Source organism: Sphaeramia orbicularis, chromosome 10, assembly GCF_902148855.1.
Source record: "Sphaeramia orbicularis chromosome 10, fSphaOr1.1, whole genome shotgun sequence".
Classification (NCBI taxonomy): domain Eukaryota; kingdom Metazoa; phylum Chordata; class Actinopteri; order Kurtiformes; family Apogonidae; genus Sphaeramia; species Sphaeramia orbicularis.
Window position 1 is genome coordinate 28,162,954 of NC_043966.1, and position 26,106 is coordinate 28,189,059.

Sequence of the window (26,106 nt, forward strand, 5' to 3'; positions counted from 1 at the left end):
AGCTCTGGAACCTCAGCCAAGTTATCAGAAATAAGTAAATACATGGCACAGGTGGCAGAGAGAGGAGGCTGTCCGTTATCTTTCACTGACACAATAAGGTTCTGTTTCATGTTGTCAGATTCAGAAATGTCCCGCTGTGTCTTGATCTCTCCACTGTGGAGTCCAATAGTAAAAAGGCCAGGATCAGTGGATTTGACTATTTGATAAGACAGCCAGGCGTTCTGCCCAGAATCCGCGTCCACAGCTATCACTTTAGACACTAGAGAGCCTCCGTGGGCAGCTTTGGGGACCAGCTCAGTCATGAAGGAGTTTCCCTCCGGGGTGGGGTACAGTATCTGAGGAGAGTTGTCATTCACATCAGATATAAACACACTGACTGTCACGTTGCTGCTGAGCGGAGGAGAACCGTTATCTCTGGCCATCACGTGGACTTTAAAACTCTTGAACTGTTCATAATCAAACGACCTCACAGCGTGGATCACTCCCGTGTCTCCATTCACAGACAGATAGGAGGACACCAGGGCACTGTTCACCTCACCAGGTAACAAAGAATAAATCACTGTACCGTTTTGTCTCCAGTCGGGGTCTCGAGCAGTCACGGAACATAAAGTGGAGCCAGGTTTGTTATTTTCAGTCACATATGCGCTGTAGGACTGCTCCTCAAACACAGGTGGGTTGTCATTGATGTCAGCTACAGATAACTGAACAGTTTTAGAGGACGACAGAGGTGGAGAGCCCTCGTCAGTGGCAATGATTGTAATGTTGTAATCAGACACTAGTTCACGATCCAATTTTTCTGTGGTTACAAGAGAATAATAGTTTTTAATTGAAGGGATCAATTTAAAAGGTGTGCCTTGCTGTATGGTACAGCGGACCTGTCCGTTATTCTCTGAGTCTCTATCCTGGACGTTTATGATTCCCACCTCTGTACCAGGCGGCATGTTTTCTGCCACAGGGTTGCTCAGTGATTTCAAATGTATAATTGGAATATTGTCATTTATATCAGTGATATCTATCATTACTTTTGAATCAGATGAAAGTCCATATCCATCTTTCGCCTCAATGCGCATTTCATATTTGGGATCTGTCTCATAATCAAGTTGTCCTATGACTTTGATCTCTCCGGTTTCACTGTTCAGTGAAAAACACCGTTTAGCCCTTTCTGAAATGCGGCTGAATTCATAGGTCACCTCTCCATTCACCCCTTCATCTGCATCCGTGGCACTTACAGTCAGGACAACAGTATCAGGGGCAGAGTTCTCTGGTAAACTAGCTGTGTAAACAGCTTTATCAAACACTGGCGCATTATCATTAGCATCCAAGACAGTCACATGTATGAGGGCAGTACCTGATCTTTGAGGGTTGCCACCATCGACGGCAGTTAACACAAAATTGAATTCCCGTTCCTTTTCACGGTCAAGCTCTTTGTCTAAAACCAGCTCCACATTCTTAGATCCACCATCATCACGGACAGACAAAACAAAATGCTCATTCTTTTGTAAGATGTATTGCTTTACAGTATTTTGTCCGATGTCCGCATCATGCGCTTCGCTGACACGATATCGAGCTCCTTTGACAGCTGACTCTCTTATTTCCAGTTTCATGACATCTTTCGGAAAAACAGGTGAATTGTCGTTAACATCCTGCACGATCAGTGAGACGCGGTGAAGCTCCAATGGGCTCTCCAGCACTAATTCAAATTTAAGCATACACGAAACCTTCTCTCCGCATATCTCTTCTCTGTCGATCCTTTCCCTGACTACTAAATTTCCCGATTTTAGATCAATGTCACAATAGTTCTGGTAGCTTTTGTCAGTATCGATACGGGCTTTACGAGTAAGCAATTTCCCTACTTCCAGGCCGAGATCCTTGGCTATATTTCCAACCACGGCTCCTGGTCTCATTTCCTCGGGAACAGAATAGCTGAGATCTGCAAATGCGTTGTGAAGGATGAGAACAAAGCCGCAGAAGCAGCTTAGCAATGAATCCAGTTTTAATTCCATTTCCTCCCGATGTTTGCCAAGATCACGAAAATATTCGTAGACACTGGTAAAATTAAAAGACAATTGTAGTCTTGCGGTATGTCGCTCCTATAACAATACAGCTCTGGTTTAACTGCAAGGATTGTTCATCTAATAATGGGTGGAGAAATTTAGCCCCTTCTATGTGCAGCGGCACAGCGACCCCGTGGGTTCATTTTAATTATTACACATTAAAAAAAAAAAAAAAGTGATGGACAAGTATAAAACCGAAAATCCTAACAGCAATAATGAATTTCACTGTTGACACTCAACCTAAAATAAGTTTATGGGCATTGATCGAGTATTGCAAGAGAAAACAAAAACATTCAGCACCAAGGACAGCGCTCGTGTATTAACGTGTGAATCAATAATCTTAGTGTCGTGTACTATTTAAGAGTGCGGTAAAAATGTGGTGATGAATTCCACAAAATAGAAGTTTTTACTTAATGATCATACCATACCTTCAAGCCAATTGTGATTATCAGAAATCCACCTTAATATGATTTTGTCACGTTTATTCAATATACTATAATAGGAAATTATGACTTCTGTTAATAATACTACTACCTTCAGGTTTACTGGTATTAGACGAACCCTTGTAGTCAGGGAGTTGAATGTCCCTAAGAACGAAGTAAAACGGCTCATGAAACACGCCATGTCACTGTAAAAACGACATGTGATTTATTTTCAAAGGCTCTAAAGAAAATAATATTCGTCCAAAACCAATAATAGTCCCCTAGTCATTGGGAATGAACCAAACTAGTTTCAACATCCTGTTTTCCCTTGCAATCCTTAAATGTAACATATGTATTTTGGAAACAAATGAAAAATGGAAGACTCCTATTTGTAAAAGTCAGAAAAATGAAAGGCATGGCCACAGCAAGTACAATAACTTTTCATGAGGCTGTCAGTGCTCTCGGTTACTACCTGTCTATATTAAATATAGAGACATATATTTGATACTACAGTGTCAATGAAGTTGTTAAGAATGAAGCAAAGTATATGAAGTAGATAAAAAAAAGGGGGGGGGGGGCAGAATTGTCACATGCCAGATGAGTGAAAATCTATTTAGTCTACCTCAAGGAACTTGTCTGGTGGAAAAAACTCCTCAGTGAAATCATCCAAGCTTTTCCTGAGTGTCTGGTCAGCAGGAAGTATGTTGTCATTACAAGATGAGACAAACTAAAAGTCACTTGTTCTAGATCCTGTTGTCAAATAGGCGTCGTAATTATAAGCACTGTGTAAAGTTCCTGTGCCATCAACATCTGCATAATTTGGTGGCAGATAAGCACTGGGGATTGCAACTGCTCCATCAAACAAGTACCATGGACAGTTCCATACACAAGTGTACTCCAGTGGATTACCACTCATACTGCAACTCTGTTTCAGGACCAATGTAAAGCTATTTATTTTATCATAAAGCACACATTCAATCATTGCACTATTACTTGCATAAATGTGGAGAGAGGAACCGGGTCATTCTAGATCAGTTTAGTTTTATGGTATTTCATTTGCGACTCAAAGAAGTAATCACAGTATGCATGTGTCTAAGTTATAATACATGTTGCTCTAAAGAATGTATCTCTATAAGTTGTTAATTCCCTGATACTCTTTATTTTAAACAAAAAGGGAGGTGTAACATACAAAACATAGCAAGCATGTTTTTGTGGATAGTACATTAAAATGAAAATGAAAACAGAAAAAAAAAAATGACTGCGGTGCTGATGTACACAGTGTTTTAAAGAAATCCACAAGACCCAATTTAATTGAAACCGTTGAACTGAATCTGGATGTGCTGATGAATGAACAAGCACATTTGTCTGTTACTGCAGGAGTGTTTACTTTGACCATTAACAGTCCCCACCTGTATGACATTAATCACTCTCAGGTATGGGGTTAGATCAAGGATTTCAGATATGTATTTCTTGCACCTAATGATTTACACCAAAAACAGTGGTCAACACATATGATTCTTTCCTTGCCACAAATGATCGACTTCTCCACCGTAATTCAATCCTCGATACCTATATTTATATTACAGTGCTTTATACGAGCTACTGCAAAAACAACATGGATCTTCCATTAAGATAACTTCTCAGCTGAAGACCAAGATCTGTACAGGTCTCTACTCCCCTGAACCATGGTAATACACATCTCTATGCATAAATATAATAAAGGTAGCAAAACAAACAGCTTACTGAAGGCTTACCAATGCTTTCTCCCAATACTGCACCCAAGAAAAAGCACATTCCCAGGTCATATAATTACTGTATAGAGACAGTACAATGTATTCAAATTCTTCACTATCCACCATAAGTGCAACAACAAATGTTTTAATGTTTCAACCATGCGTCCTGAAAATAATTTCTATGCAATAGTGGCGTATAACTTATAGTTTTTCAAGTATCAGCTACATTTTTAAAATATTCTTTAAACTGAAATCAGCTCATGTATAACTGACAACAAATGTATAAACTTATCAAACACAGCAAAGAAAATAAAAATTCAGACCTGGAGTTTGAAGATTAATCCACACCAATACAAGAGAAACATAAGTTTCACCCCACAGGCAAATACAGCAGTTTACTCGGACATAAAACAATGATAATGCAACTGTGTGTAGAAAACCTCACTTGCATGAGTTGCAAAACTTCCTTTAAAGTGTTATTATTGATACTGGTATGGTATTCCATTTCTTAGAAGTACCACATCTAATGTAATTAGGACAAGTACAATTATATAAGCAATTAATGGCTAAAATGACAATAACTTTTGACGTGTGTATTAGGAGTATTACCATGGTGACTTATGGAAAGACTAGTTATCCCCAATTAAAATGCAAGACTCATTTTACCTGTGCTATTCTTAGCCTTTGTATTCAGACAACTAATGACTCTCAAAATACATTAATGAAACAAAAAATCTATGGATAAAAATCGTTTTAGACTCATATTTCTTTAGATTCATTATGCAAATGAACATCAAACAACAAAAGCCAAAAGGGCATCATTTGCAATAAGATGTGTTTACCTCATCAGACGATTCCAAATCTTCAAACGGATCAACAAAGTCTGTCGGACTTTTCCTCAAAGTCTGATCAGCTGGAAGTGTGTTGTCATTATAAGATGTCACAAACTTGAAGTCACTGGTTCTAGATCCTGTGGTCAAATAGGCGTCATAATTGTAAGTGCTGCGTAAAGTTCCTGTGCCGTCGACGTCGGAGTAATTTGGAGGTAGATATGCGCTGGGGATTGCAACAGCTCCATCAAATAACAGTCTGGGCTTTCTCCTACGACAAAACCTCACACCCAGGGTAATGATGATAAAAGTAAGGAAAATTGTAGAAACTGACACCAGTGCGATGATCAAATAGGAAGTTAATTTGGAGTTGTTCTCACTGTAGGAAATGTCCTTTAGTTCTGGAACCTCAGCCAAGTTATCAGAAATAAGTAAATACATGGCACAGGTGGCAGAGAGAGGAGGCTGTCCGTTATCTTTCACTGACACAATAAGGTTCTGTTTCATGTTGTCAGATTCAGAAATGTCCCGCTGTGTCCTGATCTCTCCACTGTGGAGTCCAATAGTAAAGAGGCCAGGATCAGTGGATTTGACGATTTGATAGGACAGCCAGGCGTTCTGTCCAGAGTCCGCGTCCACAGCTATCACTTTGGACACCAGAGAGCCTCCGTGAGCAGCTTTGGGGACCAGCTCGGTCATGAAGGAGTTTCCCTCCGGGGTGGGGTACAGTATCTGAGGAGAGTTGTCATTCACATCAGATACAAACACACTGACTGTCACGTTGCTGCTGAGCGGAGGAGAACCGTTGTCTCTGGCCATCACGTGGACTTTAAAACTCCTGAACTGTTCATAATCAAACGACCTCACAGCGTGGATCACTCCCGTGTCTCCATTCACAGACAGATAGGAGGACACCGGGGCACCGTTCACCTCACCAGGTAACAGAGAATAAATCACTGTACCGTTTTGTCTCCAGTCGGGGTCTCGAGCAGTAACGGCACATAAAGTGGAGCCAGGTTTGTTATTTTCAGTCACATATGCGCTGTAGGACTGCTCCTCAAACACAGGTGGGTTGTCATTGATGTCAGCTACAGATAACTGAACAGTTTTAGAGGACGACAGAGGTGGAGAGCCCTCGTCAGTGGCAGTGATTGTAATGTTGTAATCAGACACTAGTTCACGGTCCAGTTGTTCTGTGGTCACCAGGGAATAGTAGTTTTTAATAGAAGGAACTAACTTAAAAGGGACACCTCGCTGAATGGAGCAGCGGACTTGCCCGTTATTTTCAGAGTCTCTATCTTGCACGTTTATGATGCCCGCCTCAGTACCTGGTGACAGGTTTTCAGGTATGGGGTTCATTAGTGATTTCATATATATCACAGGGGCATTGTCATTTATATCGGTGATATCTATCATAAGTTTGGAGTAAGATGAAAGTCCATATCCATCTTTCGCATCTATGCGCATTTCATATTTAGAATCAGTCTCATAATCAAGTTGTCCTATGACTTTGATCTCTCCGGTTTCACTGTTCAGTGAAAAACACCATTTAGCCCTTTCTGAAATGCGACTAAATTCATAGGTCACCTCTCCATTCACCCCTTCATCTGCATCAGTAGCACTTACAGTCAGGACAACAGTATCAGGGGCAGAGTTCTCTGGTAAACTGGCTTTGTAAACAGCTTTATCAAACACTGGTGCATTATCATTAGCATCCAAGACAGTCACATGTATGAGGGCAGTACCTGATCTTTGAGGGTTGCCACCATCGACGGCAGTTAACACAAAATTGAATTCCTTTTCCTTTTCACGGTCAAGCTCTTTGTCTAAAACCAGCTCCACATTCTTAGATCCACCATCATCACGGACAGACAAAACAAAATGCTCATTCTTTTGTAAGATGTATTGTTGAACAGCATTTTGACCAGTGTCCACGTCATGTGCTTCGTTGACACGATATCGAGCTCCTTTGTCGGCTGACTCTCTTATTTCCAGTTTCATAACATCCTTTGGAAAAACAGGTGAATTGTCGTTTACATCTTGGATGATCAATGCAATGCGGTGAAGCTCCAAGGGGCTCTCCAGCACCAATTCAAATTTAAGCATACACGAAACCTTCTCTCCGCATAACTCCTCTCTGTCTATCCTTTGTCGTATGATCAAATTTCCCGTTTTTAAATCAATATCACAATAGTTCTGGTAGCTTTTGTCGGTATCTATACGAGCTTTACGATTGAACAATTGTCCTAATTCCAGGCCGAGATCCGTAGCGATATTCCCAACCACGGCCCCCGGTCTCATTTCCTCGGGAACTGAATAGCTGAGATCTGCAAATGCGATGTGAACAAAAACAGCAAAACCGCAGACGAAGCTTAGCAATGAACATCCTTTGAGTTCCATCTTTTCACCAAATATAAGAGAATAAAAACGTACGCACTGGTGAAATTCAGACAATGCTGGATTTGCCCTATGGTTTTCTCCTGGATAAACTGGCGGTGGGAGGGGAAATCACTCTCCTATGTGTGATTGCACAGCGACCCCATGGGTTCTTTTGGAATATTGCAAACGCAATATGTAATGGACAAACAGGTCCTGTCCTTACTTACAAATTAACTGTATCCATATATTTGACTATCGAAACGTAAACAGAAAAAAATAAATAAAAGGTTGATTGACTACTGTATGCGCGTACAGAAAACAACCCGTTCAGCACCATGGACAGCGCTGCTGGGTTTGAGAAGATATCTGAACACATCTCTTAGTTTGCTTGCGTAATGAACAAGTTAGATTATATAATATTTCATTGTGTCATAGTAACTGACAATGGTGTAAACTCTGTGAGCTTTCCACAATACAAAGTAAACTAAATATGTACACCCAATTGTCATCTTTACCGATTTCTATTTTATCTAAAAAAAAAATAATGCTTATGAGTATTAAACAGTTACTATGTTTAGAGGTCAGAGACGTTCTAAAAAAACAATACGTATATAAAAAGTAATGAGCAAAGATGCGTAGAGGAAGATAAAAAGAACACAACATTATGCCGTGGTTAACTGTTCTCTCATTTCGATATTAAGACAAGGTAGGTGAAATGACTGGATAGACAGACAAAATATTTGACTTCCTGGAAGGAAATGACTAAATACCATATTACACCCTTAATATCACTTTAATTTGGAAGAAAAGAACATAACTTCAGCTAACACCAATAAAATGTCACTGTAATTTTAAAAACTGGAGTAGGACTGTTTTTCTCTCCATTTTGCAATTAACTGCAACAGCTACGAAACATCCAAACCTATATTTATAGCTAAGAGAGTTATTAAGGAGGCAAAAATTGTGTATGTCAAAATCAGCATTTTGAAAGTCGCCTACCTCAATAGACGAGTCCAAGTCTTCAAATGGATCAGCAAAGTCTGAGGGACTTTTCCTCAAAGTCTCATCAGCGGGAAGCGTGTTATCATTATAAGATGTCACAAATTTAAAGTCACTGGTTCTAGATCCTGTTGTCAAATAGGCGTCATAATTGTAAGTGCTGCGTAAAGTTCCTGTTCCATCAACATCTGCGTAATTTGGAGGCAAATACGCACTGGGGATTGCAACTGCTCCATCAAACAACAGTCTGGGCTTTCTCCTGCGACAAAACCTCACACCCATGACGATGATGATGAATGTAAGGAAAACTGTAGAAACTGACACCAGCGCTATGATTAGGTAAGAGGTCAATTTCGAATTCTTCTCATCATAAGAAATGTCTTTCAGTTCTGGAACTTCAGCCAAGTTATCAGAAATAAGTAAATACATGGCACAGGTGGCAGAGAGAGGAGGCTGTCCGTTATCTTTCACTGACACAATAAGGTTCTGTTTCATGTTGTCAGATTCAGAAATGTCCCGCTGTGTCCTGATCTCTCCACTGTGGAGTCCAATAGTAAAGAGGCCAGGATCAGTGGATTTGACGATTTGATAGGACAGCCAGGCGTTCTGTCCAGAGTCCGCGTCCACAGCTATCACTTTGGACACCAGAGAGCCTCCGTGGGCAGCTTTGGGGACCAGCTCAGTCATGAAGGATTTTCCCTCAGGGGTGGGGTACAGTATCTGAGGAGAGTTGTCATTCACATCAGATACAAACACACTGACTGTCACGTTGCTGCTGAGCGGAGGAGAACCGTTATCTCTGGCCATCACGTGGACTTTAAAACTCCTGAACTGTTCATAATCAAAAGACCTCACAGCGTGGATCACTCCCGTGTCTCCATTCACAGACAGATAGGAGGACACCGGGGCACCGTTCACCTCACCAGGTAACAGAGAATAAATCACTGTACCGTTTTGTCTCCAGTCGGGGTCTCGAGCAGTAACGGAACATAAAGTGGATCCAGGTTTGTTATTTTCAGTCACATATGCGCTGTAGGACTGCTCCTCAAACACAGGTGGGTTGTCATTGATGTCGGCTACAGATAACTGAACAGTTTTAGAGGAGGACAGAGGTGGAGAACCCTCGTCAGTGGCAGTGATTGTAATGTTGTAATCAGACACTAGTTCACGGTCCAGTTGTTCTGTGGTCACCAAAGAATAGTAGTTTTTAATAGAAGGAATTAATTTGAAGGGGACAGTTTGGTGAAGGAAACAGCGTACCTGTCTGTTACTGTCAGAATCACTATCCTGAACGTTAATTATGCCAACTTCTGTACCAGGTGACGCATTCTCTGGTATGGGGTTTGACAAGGACTTTAGATTAATCACTGGAGCATTATCATTAATATCCATAACATCTATTATCACTTTAGCATATGACGTCAAGCCTAAACCATCTTTAGCTTTCACTCTCATTTCAAATGAATTCCTTTCTTCAAAGTCAATCACACCAGTCACTCGAATTTCTCCACTTTTAGGATCAATTGAGAACACACTTAAATCGTCATCCGACACATGACCAAAGTCATATGTTACATCTCCATTTACTCCTTCATCGGCATCATTAGCACGAACTTGAACCACAACGGTATCTGGAGGTGAATTTTCAGGCAGAGTAGCTTTATAAACGGACTGACTAAACACTGGGGCATTATCATTAGCATCCAGTACAGTGATGTGTATGACTACGGTACCTGATCTCTGAGGAGAGCCACCATCCAAAGCTGTCAAAATCAAATTAATCTCTTTTTGTTTCTCTCTATCGAGTGTATTTTCCAGGAGCAGTTCAACCTTATTACTCTCAGCGGACAGAATAAAGTAATCGTTCTTTTGCAGGCTGTATCTCTGGACAGCATTTTGACCTATATCTGCATCATGGGCCTCTTCTATCGAGAAGCGGTTACCCTTGTCCGCTGACTCACTGATTTCCATTTCTATTAAATTATCCAAGAATTTTGGCGAGTTGTCATTTATATCTTGAATGTGCAGATTTAGTCGATGGACCTCTAGAGGATTTTCTAAAACTAAATCTATTTTTAAAACGCAGGAAGGTTTCTGTCCACATAGGCTCTCTCTGTCAATTCTTTCCAATGTGACCAAATCTCCGGTATTCATGTTGATATCACAATATCGCTTACGAGTCCCTTCCAAATCAAGTCGGGCCTTTCGTGAAGAAAAGCTCCTTGGAGTGATACCTAGATCTTTTGCTATATTTCCAGCGGCAGAGTTGTGCTTCATCTCTTCAGGAATAGAATAACTGAGATCTCCATAAACGAAGGGAAGCGTTAAAAAAGCGAAGCTGAAGATCAGGCAAAGCCCTGCGAATCCTTTGTCTCCCATTTTGACGCAAAAAATGATCCCAGCTTCACCGATATTAATCCAGAACACAGATGATAAAATATATCCAAGGAAAAAAAACATTCAAACGCTCTCCAGCATTGTCAAGATGAAATGTATTGGAAGAAGTAACCGACTGTCTTTAACAATGAGAGCTAATATGTATGCAGGCGTGGGTGGAGTGAGAGATACTCAAATTCCACCAGTCAACAGCGACACCCTGAGTCCTTTCTCAATTTATCATGAAATAGGATTTGAGATGATCAACAAACGTTTTAGAGTAACTTATATAACATATCTTGACCGTATAAAACGTGTCACATTTATGGAAAAAAAAAAAAAAACTTCGATAAATCCCAGAAATATCCCAAAAATTTGATAAACAACAACAAAGAGCTTAACGTGAAGGTTCACCGAGCTATATGGTAATAAAAGAAACGGAATTCAACCTACGAATTTTAGAAATAATTAGTTCCAAGCAACAAAAAGTCAAAACAAAGTTGACCACGATGGGCAAATGTAGACAGTGTTCAATAAAGCCATAAGAAAACAACACATGTAACAAGACACGTGGGTGAGTGGCAAAAAGTCTCATGTTTATATTAAAGCTACATAAAAAATCAAACAAGTGAAGGATTTCTATTCCCAATAGCAATACTCAAAGAGTAAGTATGAAACAAAACTGCCACTACAATTAATGTCTTCTGGCCGGCGTATTTCAGTAACATGGTGAGATAATTTCAGTTGTGCAAGATTCAAATGACAATAAACGTTTCATTTTATACAGTTCCAAAGAGCTTACCTGATAATTGTTCCTAATCATTTTGGGACATACACTACCTCGCCTAAATATTTGCTGATTTTGTTAGCCAAGTGACAACTATATTAACAGATCAAACTTTAAAAGTACTTCCAAAAAGGAAGAAATTAAATATTACAAAAAAGCGACATTTTCCATTACTTTTCAAAAGATTTGAACAGATCATACCTCGGCAGTTGCTTCTAAATCTTCAAACGGATCAGCAAAGTCTGAAGGACTTTTCCTCAGAGTTTGATCAGCGGGAAGTGTGTTGTCATTGTAAGATGTCACAAATTTAAAGTCACTGGTTCTAGATCCTGTTGTCAAATAAGCATCGTAATTGTAGGTGCTGCGTAAAGTTCCTGTTCCATCAACATCTGAGTAGTTAGGAGGCAAATAAGCACTGGGGATTGCGACTGCTCCATCAAACAACAGCCTGGGCTTTCTCCTGCGACAAAACCTCACACCCATGACGATGATGATGAATGTAAGGAAAACTGTAGAAACTGACACCAGCGCAATGATTAGGTAAGAGGTCAACTTAGAATTCTTCTCATCATAAGAAATGTCTTTCAGTTCTGGAACTTCAGCCAAGTTATCAGAAATAAGTAAATACATGGCACAGGTGGCAGAGAGAGGAGGCTGTCCGTTATCTTTCACTGACACAATAAGGTTCTGTTTCATGTTGTCAGATTCAGAAATGTCCCGCTGTGTCCTGATCTCTCCACTGTGGAGTCCAATAGTAAAAAGGCCAGGATCAGTGGATTTGACTATCTGATAGGACAGCCAGGCGTTCTGTCCAGAGTCCGCGTCCACAGCTATCACTTTGGACACCAGAGAGCCTCCGTGGGCAGCTTTGGGGACCAGCTCAGTCATGAAGGAGTTTCCCTCTGGGGTGGGGTACAGTATCTGAGGAGAGTTGTCATTCACATCAGATACAAACACACTGACTGTCACGTTGCTGCTGAGCGGAGGAGAACCGTTATCTCTGGCCATCACGTGGACTTTAAAACTCCTGAACTGTTCATAATCAAAAGACCTCACAGCGTGGATCACTCCCGTGTCTCCATTTATAGACAGATAGGAGGACACTGGGGCACCGTTCACCTCACCAGGTAACAGAGAATAAATCACTGTACCGTTTTGTCTCCAGTCGGGGTCTCGAGCAGTAACGGAACATAAAGTGGATCCAGGTTTGTTATTTTCAGTCACATATGCGCTGTAGGACTGCTCCTCAAACACAGGTGGGTTGTCATTGATGTCTGCTACAGATAACTGAACAGTTTTAGAGGACGACAGAGGTGGAGAACCCTCGTCAGTGGCAGTGATTGTAACGTTGTAATCAGACACTAGTTCCCGGTCCAGTTGTTCTGTGGTCACCAGAGAATAGTAGTTTTTAATAGAAGGAACTAACTTAAAAGGGACACCTTGCTGAATAGAACAGCGGACTTGTTTATTATTCTCAGAGTCTGTATCCTGAATGTTGATGATGCCCACCTCTGTGCCAGGTGATATATTCTCTGGTATGGGATTAGACAGGGATTTCAAATAGATCACAGGAGCATTGTCATTAATATCAGTTACTGCTATTATTACTTTAGCATATGACGTTAAGCCTAAACCATCTTTAGCTTTCACTCTCATTTCAAATGAATTCCTTTCTTCAAAGTCAATCACACCAGTCACTCGTATTTCTCCACTTTTAGGATCAATTGAGAAAATACTTAAATCGTTGTTGGACACATGACCAAAGTCATATGTTACATCTCCATTTATTCCTTCATCTGCGTCTGCAGCACTAACAGTGATCACAACGGTATCTGGAGGTGAATTTTCTGGCAGAGTAGCTTTATAAACGGACTGACTAAACACTGGGGCATTATCATTAGCATCCAGTACAGTGATGTGTATGACTACGGTACCTGATCTCTGAGGAGAGCCGCCATCCAAAGCTGTCAAAATCAAATTAATAAGTTTTTGTTTCTCTCTATCGAGTGTATTTTCCAGGAGGAGTTCAACCTTATTACTGTCAGCGGACAGAATAAAATTATCGTTCTTTTGCAGACTGTATCTCTGGACAGCATTTTGACCTATATCCTCATCATGGGCCTCTTCTATCGAGAAGCGGTTACCCTTGTCGGCTGACTCCCTGATTTCCATTTCTATTAAACTATCTATGAATTTTGGCGAGTTGTCATTTATATCTTGAATGTGCAGATTTAGTCGATGGACCTCTAGAGGATTTTCCAACACCAAATCCGTTTTTAAAACGCAGGAAGGTTTCTGTCCACAAAGATCTTCTCTGTCAATTCTTTCCAGTGTGATCAAATCTCCGGTATTCATGTTGATATCACAATATCGCTTACGAGTCCCCTCAAAATCAAGTCGGGCCTTTCGTGAAAAAAAGCTCCTTGAATCGATACCTAAATCTTTTGCAATATTTCCAACGATATAGTTGCGTTTCGTCTCTTCGGGAATAGAATAACTGAGATCTCCATAAACGAAGGGAAGCATTACGGAAGCAAAGCAGAAGATCAGGCGAAGCACAGCAAATCCTTTGTCTTCCATTCCGATACAAATGGTGTTCCCCGCTTCAAAAAATTGTATCCAAACCAAAGATAATGAGATATAATCCAAGAAAACAGAAATTTGATCGCTGCAGGAATATAATGATGAAATGTATCCTGGTTTTTAACCGACAGTTTAGACAAACGGCCACAGATATTCATGCACTGCTGGGTGGAGTGGAAGAAAGTAAAATTCTGCCAGTCAACAGCGACACCATGAGTCATGTCCAAAATGTACACTAAAATGGTTTAGAGATTTTCCTTACACATTTTACAGTCACATTAACATTTCTTCGTACATGTATGAAATACACACGGATGACCATCCGAAAACAAAACCATAATCTGTCAAATTATTTAGTTAAGGTTCATTAATCTATTACAAGTAAGAGGGAATAAAATTTTGCTGCATAATCTTACTATCAGCCACAAACTATGCAAAGGAGACAAAGGTTTAACTACATGGACAAACACAAAAACTCAGTACTCTACAATGTATTGTTAACATTAGAGCATATGCATGATGACACGTGAGGAAATGGCAAAATATAATTTTCGCTATAATTTATGGCGTTTCTTCTCTATTAAATCAGCAGTGAAGAAATTAGCACTTCTACAAACGCATGTAATATACGTATAATTTTACCAATAACTAAACTAAATGTAATTTAGATGCTTTAAAACTACTAATAATGTTATGACAAAATAGTTTTACCCTCGACTTTAATTGAAGCTAAACCTCAGGCAAAAGATCTGAGGAACACTCCCCAATGCATCAGAGCTGTAAAAAAAACAACAACAACAAAAACAAACCAAAAAAAACAAAAAAACAACGCTACTTTGTTTTATTCAGTTATCTGTATCACTGTTAGTAACACTCAGAACATTGTCATTATTTTAAATTGCACTGTTCAGTTTTCTTTTTTTTTCCCTAAAGAATGAGTTGGTTGTTTCAGTACCACGGACAGCTATCCCCAGTTATCGAACGATGTCTTGCCTGAAGTTGTTTCCATTTCGTATGCTGGTGTTGAGTTTAACTGTTCACGCGATATTCTTACTACCTCATCGTCACACAATAGCCTCCCCAAGACCTCTCCAAATTGCATTTTGGTCATACACAATCCAGCGCTAAAAGCTGTCTGAATCTAACCATAAATGCTTAATTGTATTTTTTTTTTCCTCTGGGGAGTAAATTTATTTTTGAAACGAGTGGTTTACAGTTCGCTGGCGCAAACTGAAAGGAATATAATAGGAGGAAGATGAAGTGAGATTAATGCCTTCAGAAAATTAAATGACATTTCACAACGCAAATCAGAACAAACATTTTAGAAACAAATTATTGAGGCAAGACAGGGATTAAAGAATTCAAAACCCCAAACGTAATCAGGTGCATTAGGATGTGAAGACGTCCTACCTCAGATGCCTCCAAATCTTCAAACGGATCAGCAAAGTCTGAAGGACTTTTTCTTAGAGTCTGGTCAGCAGGGAGTGTGTTGTCATTATAAGACGACACAAATTTAAAGTCACTGGTTCTAGATCCTGTTGTCAAATAGGCGTCATAATTGTAAGTGCTGCGTAAAGTTCCTGTTCCATCAACGTCTGCGTAATTAGGAGGAAAATAAGCGCTGGGAATTGCGACTGCTCCATCAAACAACAGTCTGGGCTTTCTCCTGCGACAAAACCTCACACCCATGACGATGATGATGAATGTAAGGAAAATTGTAGAAACTGACACCAGCGCTATGATTAGGTATGAGGTCAATTTGGAATTCTTCTCATCATAAGAAACATCTTTCAGTTCTGGAACCTCAGCCAGGTTATCAGAAATAAGTAAATACATGGCACAGGTGGCAGAGAGAGGAGGCTGTCCGTTATCTTTCACTGACACAATAAGGTTCTGTTTCATGTTGTCAGATTCAGAAATGTCCCGCTGTGTCCTGATCTCTCCACTGTGGAGTCCAATAGTAAAAAGGCCAGGGTCAGTGGATTTGACTATTTGATAGGACAGCCAGGCGTTCTGTCCAGAGTCCGCGTCCACAGCTATCACTTTGGACACCAGAGAGCCTCCGTGGGCAGCTTTGGGGACCAGCTCAGTCATGAAGGAGTTTCCCTCCGGGGTGGGGTACAGTATCTGAGGAGAGTTGTCATTCACATCAGATATAAACACACTGACTGTCACGTTGCTGCTGAGCGGAGGAGAACCGTTATCTCTGGCCATCACGTGGACTTTAAAACTCTTGAACTGTTCATAATCAAAAGACCTCACAGCGTGGATCACTCCCGTGTCTCCATTCACAGACAGATAGGAGGACACCGGGGCACCGTTCACCTCACCAGGTAACAGAGAATAAATCACTGTACCGTTTTGTCTCCAGTCGGGGTCTCGAGCAGTAACGGAACATAAAGTGGAGCCAGGTTTGTTATTTTCGGTCACATATGCGCTGTAGGACTGCTCCTCAAACACAGGTGGGTTGTCATTGATGTCAGCTACAGATAACTGAACAGTTTTAGAGGAGGACAGAGGTGGAGAACCCTCGTCAGTGGCAGTGATTGTAATGTTGTAATCAAACACTAGTTCACGGTCCAGTTGTTCTGTAGTCACCAGAGAATAGTAGTTTTTAACAGAAGCAAGTAACTTGAAGGGAACAGTTTGCTGAATGTAGCAGCGGACCTGTCTGTTGGTCCCAGAGTCTCTATCCTGAACGTTAATGATGCCCACCTCTGTACCAGGTGATACATTCTCTGGTATTGGGTTGGAGAGGGATTTCAGGTTTATTAAGGGCGCGTTGTCATTAATATCAGAAATATCTATTATTACCTTGGCATATGATGTTAACCCCAAACCATCTTTAGCTTCCACTCTCATTTCAAAAGAGTTTCTGTCTTCATAGTCAATCATACCACTTATTCGAATTTCCCCTGTTTTGTGATCAATAGAAAATAGATTTACATCGAGATCATCCGCATGACCAAAATCATATGTCACATCTCCATTCACTCCTTCATCTGCATCTGTAGCACTAACGTGAATCACTATGGTATCAAGAGGAGAGTTTTCAGGTAAAGTGGCTTTATAAACGGACTGACTAAACACTGGCGCGTTATCATTAGCATCCAGTACAGTGATGTGTATGACTACGGTACCTGATTTCTGAGGAGAGCCACCATCTAAAGCTGTTAGAGTCAAGTTAATCTCCTTTTGTTTCTCTCGATCAAGACTATTTTCCAGCAGGAGTTCGACTTTGTTACTGTCAGAAGACAAAATAAAGTAATCGTTCTTTTGTAGAGTGTATCTCTGTACAGCATTCTGACCTATATCTGCGTCATGGGCCTCCTCGATCGAAAAACGGTTACCTCTGACGGCTGACTCGCTAATCTCCATTTCAGTCAAATTCTTTTGAATTTTGGCGAATTGTCATTGACATCTTGAACATGAAGATTCACACGATGAAGCTCCAGAGGATTCTCCAACATCAGATCTGATTTTAGAACGCATGATGCTTTCTTTCCACAGAGGCTTTCTCGGTCTATCCTTTGTGACGTGACTAAATCTCCGTTACCCAGGTTTATATCATAATATCGCTTATGAGTCTCCTCAAAATCAAGTCGTGCTTTCCGTGAAGATATGGTACTCAGGTCGAGACCAAGATCTTTGGCAATATTTCCAATAACAGACTGGCGTTTCATTTCCTCTGGAACAGAGTAACTCAGATCCCCACAAACAAGAGGCAGCATTGGAATAAAAGAAGCTATGTAGATGATCGTGCCAAGCGCAGACATTCCTTTGTCTCTCATCATGATAAGAAATACGGCGGTCGCTTAGTTAAAGTCCAGAACAGAAACGTAATTCCAAAGTATGAGTCAATAGTTACACACCGCTGCAGATGTAGAAACAAAAGCCGTGAAATCTGCGAGTATCCTATTGATATTACTACTATTTGTAAAGCTGAATCAGTGGGTGGAGATGTCTATTCCGCTTTCCTGTTAGCCTGCAGCGGCACCAAGAGTAGCCTTTTTACTATTGCAGTCCTTTTGATTAAGACTGAGCCCACTCATTTTCTGTTTCACTCATACAAATAACTTACCACAGGAATGAAAAGAAAAAACTGGAAAGTATTCATAATATTCTGCAAAATATAATGATTTTATTCATGTTCTATCTAGTGGTTTGCCTCATATCTTCAGTCTGGGTTTTGAATAGTAACGTCATGCAAACTCAAGCGATGACTATAACAACTATGCACACGTTGAAACCTTAGTGTATAAATACAGTATTTACATGAATCATCGTCACCATACGAACAAGTAATCTTCAGTTGGTTATGGGACATGTCTTTGATAAAAGCCACAAAAAAAAAAAAAAAAAAAAAAAATCAGCAATTTATGATTAATACAGAAAGATAGTTGTCTATAGTATTAACTGACGAACGGAACTAAACTTTTTCAGCACCACGGATAGCGTCATACAATGAGCAAATAATTTCACAAATTTATCCACAGATTTAACCAACTTCATTTGAGGAACATGGTAATATACAAGTATAGTACAGGACAAGACTTCTCCCCCTGTCAAAATTCCTCGACATACTGTAAAACTTCAACATTACGACAGTGTATTCCAGTTTTATGATTCAGGAATAAATTATTTCTCCAGCAATACAAATAGAGCAAACCTATTTTGTTCAGCATCATAGTGCAACTGTTTATTTGATACGTTTTAAGGGTGGACGATTTCCATGTGACATATAACTGCGAAAAACAACAAATACAACTGTCTTGTTCCTCTTTCTGTATCCTTGATATTTGTTCTGTATGTATTTCGGTGTATTTTAAATCATTCATTCTAGCGTTTGATACTGATTTTCTACTTTTGAAAATAAAGAATAAAATAAAATAAAATAATCGGAGTAAGCATGTGCCCTGGTTCAAAAACATACGATTTAACAAAAAAAAATTTGTTAGGCAAAACTGGAGCCTTTTATAGGACAAATGTCTTGCAACTATTATCGTGTGGTAAAAAACAAAGCTTAGCCTTCGTTTCAACAACAGTGAAGCACCACACAGCCAATCGGATGTTTATATATATATATATATATATATATATATATATATATATATATATATATATATATATATATATATATATATATATATATATATATGTATATGTATGTAGAGAGAGAGAGAGAGAGAGAGAGAGAGAGATTATTGGGGAAAAAATTACTTAACCTGCAGAGCTACAGCAATCTTAAAAGTCTACGAAAAATTGCTGAAGAATTCATCGACTACATGACTTAAGACTCTTCTTCCATGATTGAGAAACTAAGTACATATAATAGTGAAAACACAAAACAATCATGATTGAAATCATGAGCAAATTTGTTGATGTTGGAGCTACATTACACATAAAAAAACTGATGTTAGAGAAAAAGTAAAGTGTGAGTGTCACTGCTAGTATGAAAACGTATCTTAGATGACTTTAAACTATTTTAGACGAACAACCCGGACACACTGGGATTATTAAGAAATACGACTTATGCATTACATAAGGAACACTGTTAAAATTGGTACCAATTATAAAAACTGTAATCACCAAAGTTTGGTGCAAAGTCCCTACCTCATCAGATGAATCCAAATCCTCAAACGGATCAGCAAAATCTGAAGGACTTTTCCTCAGGGTCTGATCAGCGGTAAGCGTGCTGTCATTATAAGATGACACAAACTTGAAGTCACTGGTTCTAGATCCTGTTGTCAAATAGGCGTCATAATTGTAAGTGCTGCGTAAAGTTCCTGTTCCATCAACATCTGCGTAATTTGGAGGAAGATAAGCGCTGGGGATTGCAACTGCTCCATCAAACAACAGTCTGGGCTTTCTCCTGCGACAAAACCTCACACCCATAACGATGATGATAAAAGTAAGGAAAATTGTAGAAACTGACACCAAGGCGATGATTAGGTATGAGGTCAGTTTTGAATTCTTCTCATCATAAGAAATGTCTTTCAGTTCTGGAACCTCAGCCAAGTTATCAGAAATAAGTAAATACATGGCACAGGTGGCAGAGAGAGGAGGCTGTCCGTTATCTTTCACTGACACAATAAGGTTCTGTTTCATGTTGTCAGATTCAGAAATGTCCCGCTGTGTCCTGATCTCTCCACTGTGGAGTCCAATAGTAAAAAGGCCAGGATCAGTGGATTTGACTATTTGATAGGACAGCCAGGCGTTCTGTCCAGAGTCCGCGTCCACAGCTATCACTTTGGACACCAGAGAGCCTCCGTGGGCAGCTTTGGGGACCAGCTCGGTCATAAAGGAGTTTCCCTCAGGGGTGGGGTACAGTATCTGAGGAGAGTTGTCATTCACATCAGATACAAACACACTGACTGTCACGTTGCTGCTGAGCGGAGGAGAACCGTTATCTCTGGCCATCACGTGGACTTTAAAACTCCTGAATTGTTCATAATCAAAAGACCTCACAGCGTGGATCACTCCCGTGTCTCCATTCACAGACAGATAGGAGGACACCGGGGCACCGTTCACCTCACCAGGTAACAGAGAATAAATCACTGTACCGTTTTGTCTCCAGTCGGGGTCTCGAGCAGTAACGGAACATAAAGTGGAGCCAGGTTTGTTATTTTCAGTCACATATGCGCTGTAGGACTGCTCCTCAAACACAGGTGGGTTGTCATTGATGTCAGCTACAAATAACTGAACAGTTTTAGAGGAGGACAGAGGTGGAGAGCCCTCGTCAGTGGCAGTGATTGTAATGTTGTAATCAGACACTAGTTCACGGTCCAATTGTTCGGTGGTCACCAGAGAATAATAGTTTTTAAAGGAAGGAACTAACTTAAAAGGGACACCTTGATTAATAGAGCAACGGACCTGTCTGTTGGTGCCAGAGTCTCTATCCTGAACGTTGATGATTCCCACCTCTGTACCAGGTGACACGTTTTCAGGTATTGGGTTAGACAAGGATTTTAAGTTTATTAAGGGCGCGTTATCATTAATATCAGAAACATCTACTATTACTTGGGCATATGACATTAGCCCTAAACCATCTTTAGCTTGCACTCTCATTTCGAATGAACTCCTTTCTTCAAAGTCAATCACACCACTTACTCGAATTTCACCCGATTTACTATCAATGGAAAATGCATTCACGTCGTCGTCAGAATCATGTCCTAGGTCATATGTCACATCTGCATTTATTCCTTCATCTGCATCTGTAGCGCTAACACTAATCACTATTGTATTAAGAGGAGAGTTTTCAGGCAGACTGGCTTTATAAACGGACTGACTAAATACTGGGGCGTTATCATTAGCATCCAGTACAGTGATGTGTATGACTGCGGTACCTGATCTCTGAGGAGAGCCACCATCAAAAGCGGTTAGAGTTAAATTCATTTCCTTTTGTTTTTCCCGGTCAAGTTTCTTTTCCAGCACTATTTCAGCTTTGTTACTGTCAGTTGAGAGAATAAAATTGTCATTTTTTTGTAGAGTGTATCTTTGAACAGAATTTTGGCCTATATCAACATCATGAGCCTCCTCGATTGAAAAACGACTTCCTTTTTCAGCCGACTCGCTTATTTCCATTTCGATCAAATTCTTTTTGAATTTTGGAGAGTTGTCATTGACATCTTGAACATGAAGACTTACACGATGAAGCTCCAAAGGATTTTCTAGCATTAAATCTGCTTTTAAAACACAGGACGCTTTCTTTCCGCAAAGGGTTTCTCTGTCTATTCTCTCCGATGTGACCAAATCCCCGCTGCCCAGATTGATATCGCAATAACGCTTATGAGTTTCTTCAAAATCCAGACGGGCCTTTCGTGAAGATATAGTCCCTAGGTCAAGACCAAGATCTTTGGCTATATTTCCGATAACAGACTGAGCTTTCATCTCCTCTGGAACAGAGTAACTTAGATCTCCATTAACGATGTGCAGAGTCAGAATGAAGAAGATCGTGCCAATAGCCGACAATCCTTTGTCTCCCGTCATGTCAAAAAACATGTCTTCAGCTCAGTTATAGTCCAGAAAAGGAAAGCGATTCTCGATTGCGTGTCAGTAGTTAAACATTTCACGCCACATAAATAGAAAAAAACGAACTGCGGAAGCTGCGGAGATCCTATTGATGTTACTACAAATATTAAAGCCTTATCAGAGGGCGGAGATGTCTGTTTTCAAAGTTCTGTTAGTCTGCAGCGGCACCATGCGTCCTTTTTTCCCCTGCTGCATTCTGTTTGACAAACCTTAAACCTTTTTTCACTCACTCTCAAACAGTCTATCATGAAAAGTACAAACTTAATAGGATTCAATGTTACCCAAATAAATGTCATGGTATCTTTTAAGTGTTTTCCATTTAGGCTGTATGCCTTTTTGTCTTTCTCTCAACAGTATCTGATGTAAAGTAAAGATATATCTGGTATCTCCCCTTATCCATTTATTTTATCTTCCACTTACTTACATTAGCTACCGTCTTTGTAAAAAAAAATTTTTTTTAAATCATTATTTACCCAATAGACTATAAGAAATGGATCTCAAACAACATGTATAATATTGGTTATTAATGCACAAAGGTATCCATAGATGACTGTAAAGACAACACAGAAGCACAATGCTTCAGTACCACGGACAGAGAAACTCCTCCGACGAAACATTTCAGCTATGTCTCTCCACAATCGCTATGATTCAGCATAATATGAAAATTACTTTTAAATACTCTCAAGGACAAAGATCATCATTGGTAATGATTGATGCTCCACAGAGGAGTCCCCATCTCTAATCAGAAAGAGAAACACGCCTCATGTTAAACGTGACAGTGGATTTGAACAGATTCATAGATCTGTTCAAACATTGACAAGCCGAGCCTTTTCGAGTTGATGTGTCATTGAACCACAAAAAAAAAAAAGCGAAGTATAGACAGTGGAACGACAGCTGCCAATGGAAAACTTTGGGGAAAAAATATCGGGGTATGTACTTCTGCATAAAAACAAGAATATTATTGTACTCCATCTCACTGAACATGTAAACCTCTTATACTAAATTAGGGAGGAGAAACTGGAGAAGGAAAAAAAAAGTGTCCTTGTAAACGTAGCAACTGGCTTGCTCTGTGCGGTTTTTATGTTTACTGACAAAACCATGATCGTTACTGACAACATCAAGATCAGTGGTCGAATACCATCTCAGTTATTAAAGAATTATATTTCATATGGGAACTGAGAAAAAAAGTCAATTAATTTTTAGGAGAAACCTCAAATCTTAAGGCTATTAAAATACACTTGTTCTCATTTAAAAATCATGACGGTATTGTCATTTCAGCACTTTGAAAAGTTCCTACCTCATCGGATGAATCCAGATCGTCAAACGGATCGGCAAAATCTGAAGGACTTTTCCTCAGAGTTTGATCAGCGGGAAGTGTGTTGTCATTATAAGATGTCACAAACTTGAAGTCACTGGTTCTAGAGCCTGTTGTCAAATAGGCGTCATAATTGTAAGTGCTGCGTAAAGTTCCTGTTCCATCAACATCTGCGTAATTTGGAGGAAGATAAGCGCTGGGGATTGCAACTGCTCCATCAAACAACAGTCTGGGCTTTCTCCTACGACAAAACCTCACACCCATGACGATGATAATAAAGGTAAGGAAAACTGTAGAAACTGATACCAGTGCTATGATTAGGTATGAGGTCAACTTGGAATTCTTCTCATCATAAGAAATGTCTTTCAGTTCTGGAACCTCAGCCAAGTTATCAGAAATAAGTAAATACATGGCACAGGTGGCAGAGAGAGGAGGCTGTCCGTTATCTTTCACTGACACAATAAGGTTCTGTTTCATGTTGTCAGATTCAGAAATGTCCCGCTGTGTCCTGATCTCTCCACTGTGGAATCCAATAGTAAAAAGGCCAGGATCAGTGGATTTGACTATTTGATAGGACAGCCAGGCGTTCTGTCCAGAGTCCGCGTCCACAGCTATCACTTTGGACACCAGAGAGCCTCCGTGGGCAGCTTTGGGGACCAGCTCAGTCATGAAGGAGTTTCCCTCCGGTGTGGGGTACAGTATCTGAGGAGAGTTGTCATTCACATCAGATATAAAAACACTGACTGTCACGTTGCTGCTGAGCGGAGGAGAACCGTTATCTCTGGCCATCACGTGGACTTTAAAACTCTTGAACTGTTCATAATCAAACGACCTCACAGCGTGGATCACTCCCGTGTCTCCATTCACAGACAGATAGGAGGACACCGGGGCACCGTTCACCTCACCAGGTAATAGGGAATAAATCACTGTACCGTTTTGTCTCCAGTCGGGGTCTCGAGCAGTAACGGAACATAAAGTGGATCCAGGTTTGTTATTTTCAGTCACATATGCGCTGTAGGACTGCTCCTCAAACACAGGTGGGTTGTCATTGATGTCAGCTACAGATAACTGAACAGTTTTAGAGGAGGACAGAGGTGGAGAGCCCTCATCAGTGGCAGTGATTGTAATGTTGTAATCAGACACTAGTTCACGGTCCAGTTGTTCTGTGGTCACCAGAGAATAGTAATTTTTAAATGAAGGGACTAACTTAAAAGGTACGCTTTGATGAATAGAACATCGGACCTGTCTGTTGGTGCCAGAGTCTCTATCCTGAACATTGACGATGCCCACCTCTGTACCAGGTGACACGTTTTCAGGTATTGGGTTAGACAAGGATTTCAGGTTAATAATTGGGGCATTGTCATTGATATCGGTTACATCTATTATTACTTGGGCATATGACGTTAAACTTAAACCATCTTTAGCTTCCACTCTCATTTCAAACGAATTCCTTTCTTCAAAGTCAATCACACCACTTACTCGGATTTCACCCGTTTTTGTATCAATGGAAAATACATTCAAATCGTCGTCAGAAACATGCGCTAGGTCATATGTCACATCTCCATTTATTCCTTCATCTGCATCTGTAGCACTAACACTGATCACTACGGTGTCAAGAGGAGAGTTTTCAGGTAGAGTGGCTTTGTAAACTGACTGACTAAACACTGGGGCGTTATCATTAGCATCCAGTACAGTGATGTGTATGACTACGGTACCTGATTTCTGAGGAGAGCCACCATCTAAAGCTGTTAGAGTTAAATTCATCTCCTTTTGTTTCTCTCTATCAAGTGCATTTTCTAGGAGAAGCTGAACCTTCTTACTGTCAACCGCCAGTACAAAGTAATCGTTCTTTTGTAGACTGTATCTCTGTACAGCATTCTGACCTATATCTGCATCATGGGCCTCCTCGACTGAAAACCGGTTACCCGTGACTGCTGACTCGCCTATTTCCATTTCAATCACATTCTTTTTGAATTTCGGCGAGTTGTCATTAATATCTTGAACATGAAGACTCACACGATGAAGCTCCAAAGGATTTTCCAGCATTAGATCTGCTTTTAAGACGCATGACGCTTTCTTTCCACACAAGGTTTCTCTGTCTATTCTTTCCGATGTGACCAAATCCCCGCTGCCCAGATTGATATCACAGTAGCGTTTATGAGTCTCTTCAAAATCCAGACGGGCCTTTCGTGAAGATATAGTCCCTACGTCAAGACCGAGATCTTTGGCTATATTTCCGATAACAGACTGGGCTTTCATCTCCTCTGGAATAGAGTAACTTAGATCCCCATAAACGAGGTGCAGCGTTAGAATGAAGAAGATGGTGCCTAGAGCCGAAAATCCTTTGTCCCCCGTCATCTCAAAAAACCTGTCTTCAGCTCAGTTATAATCCAGAACAGGAAAGTGATTCTCGATTGTGTGTCAGCAGTTAATCATTTCACGGCACATAAGTACAAAAAAGAGTTGCAGAAGCCGTGGATTTTCTATTGATGTTACTACCAATATTAAAGCATTATCAGAGGGCGGAGATGTCCGTTTTTACAGTTCTGCTAGTCTGCAGCGGCACCACGCGTCCTTCTTTCCCTGCTGCATTCCAT

General features: G+C 40.3%; 1 protein-coding gene across 17 annotated transcripts in view; it reads right to left on the reverse strand.

Moving 5' to 3' along the window:
* Positions 1 to 26,106, reverse strand: part of LOC115426731 (protocadherin gamma-C5-like) — a 332,740-nt gene that overhangs the window by 295,664 nt on the left and 10,970 nt on the right. For 2 of the 17 annotated variants that reach the window (XM_030144947.1, XM_030144927.1), the window contains exon 1: positions 19,777 to 22,298. The exons of 6 other annotated variants lie outside the window; for them this stretch is intronic. In XM_030144947.1, the coding sequence (XP_030000807.1) occupies positions 19,777 to 22,164 (2,388 nt within the window). In that variant the 5' untranslated portion in view covers positions 22,165 to 22,298. Of the gene's footprint in view, positions 1 to 11; positions 2,105 to 5,051; positions 7,511 to 8,417; positions 10,915 to 11,781; positions 14,315 to 15,573; positions 15,612 to 19,776; positions 22,299 to 23,491; positions 25,928 to 26,106 lie in introns of those variants that run through there. 9 more of the 17 variants (XM_030144942.1, XM_030144938.1, XM_030144939.1 and 6 more) reach the window with 9 other exon arrangements.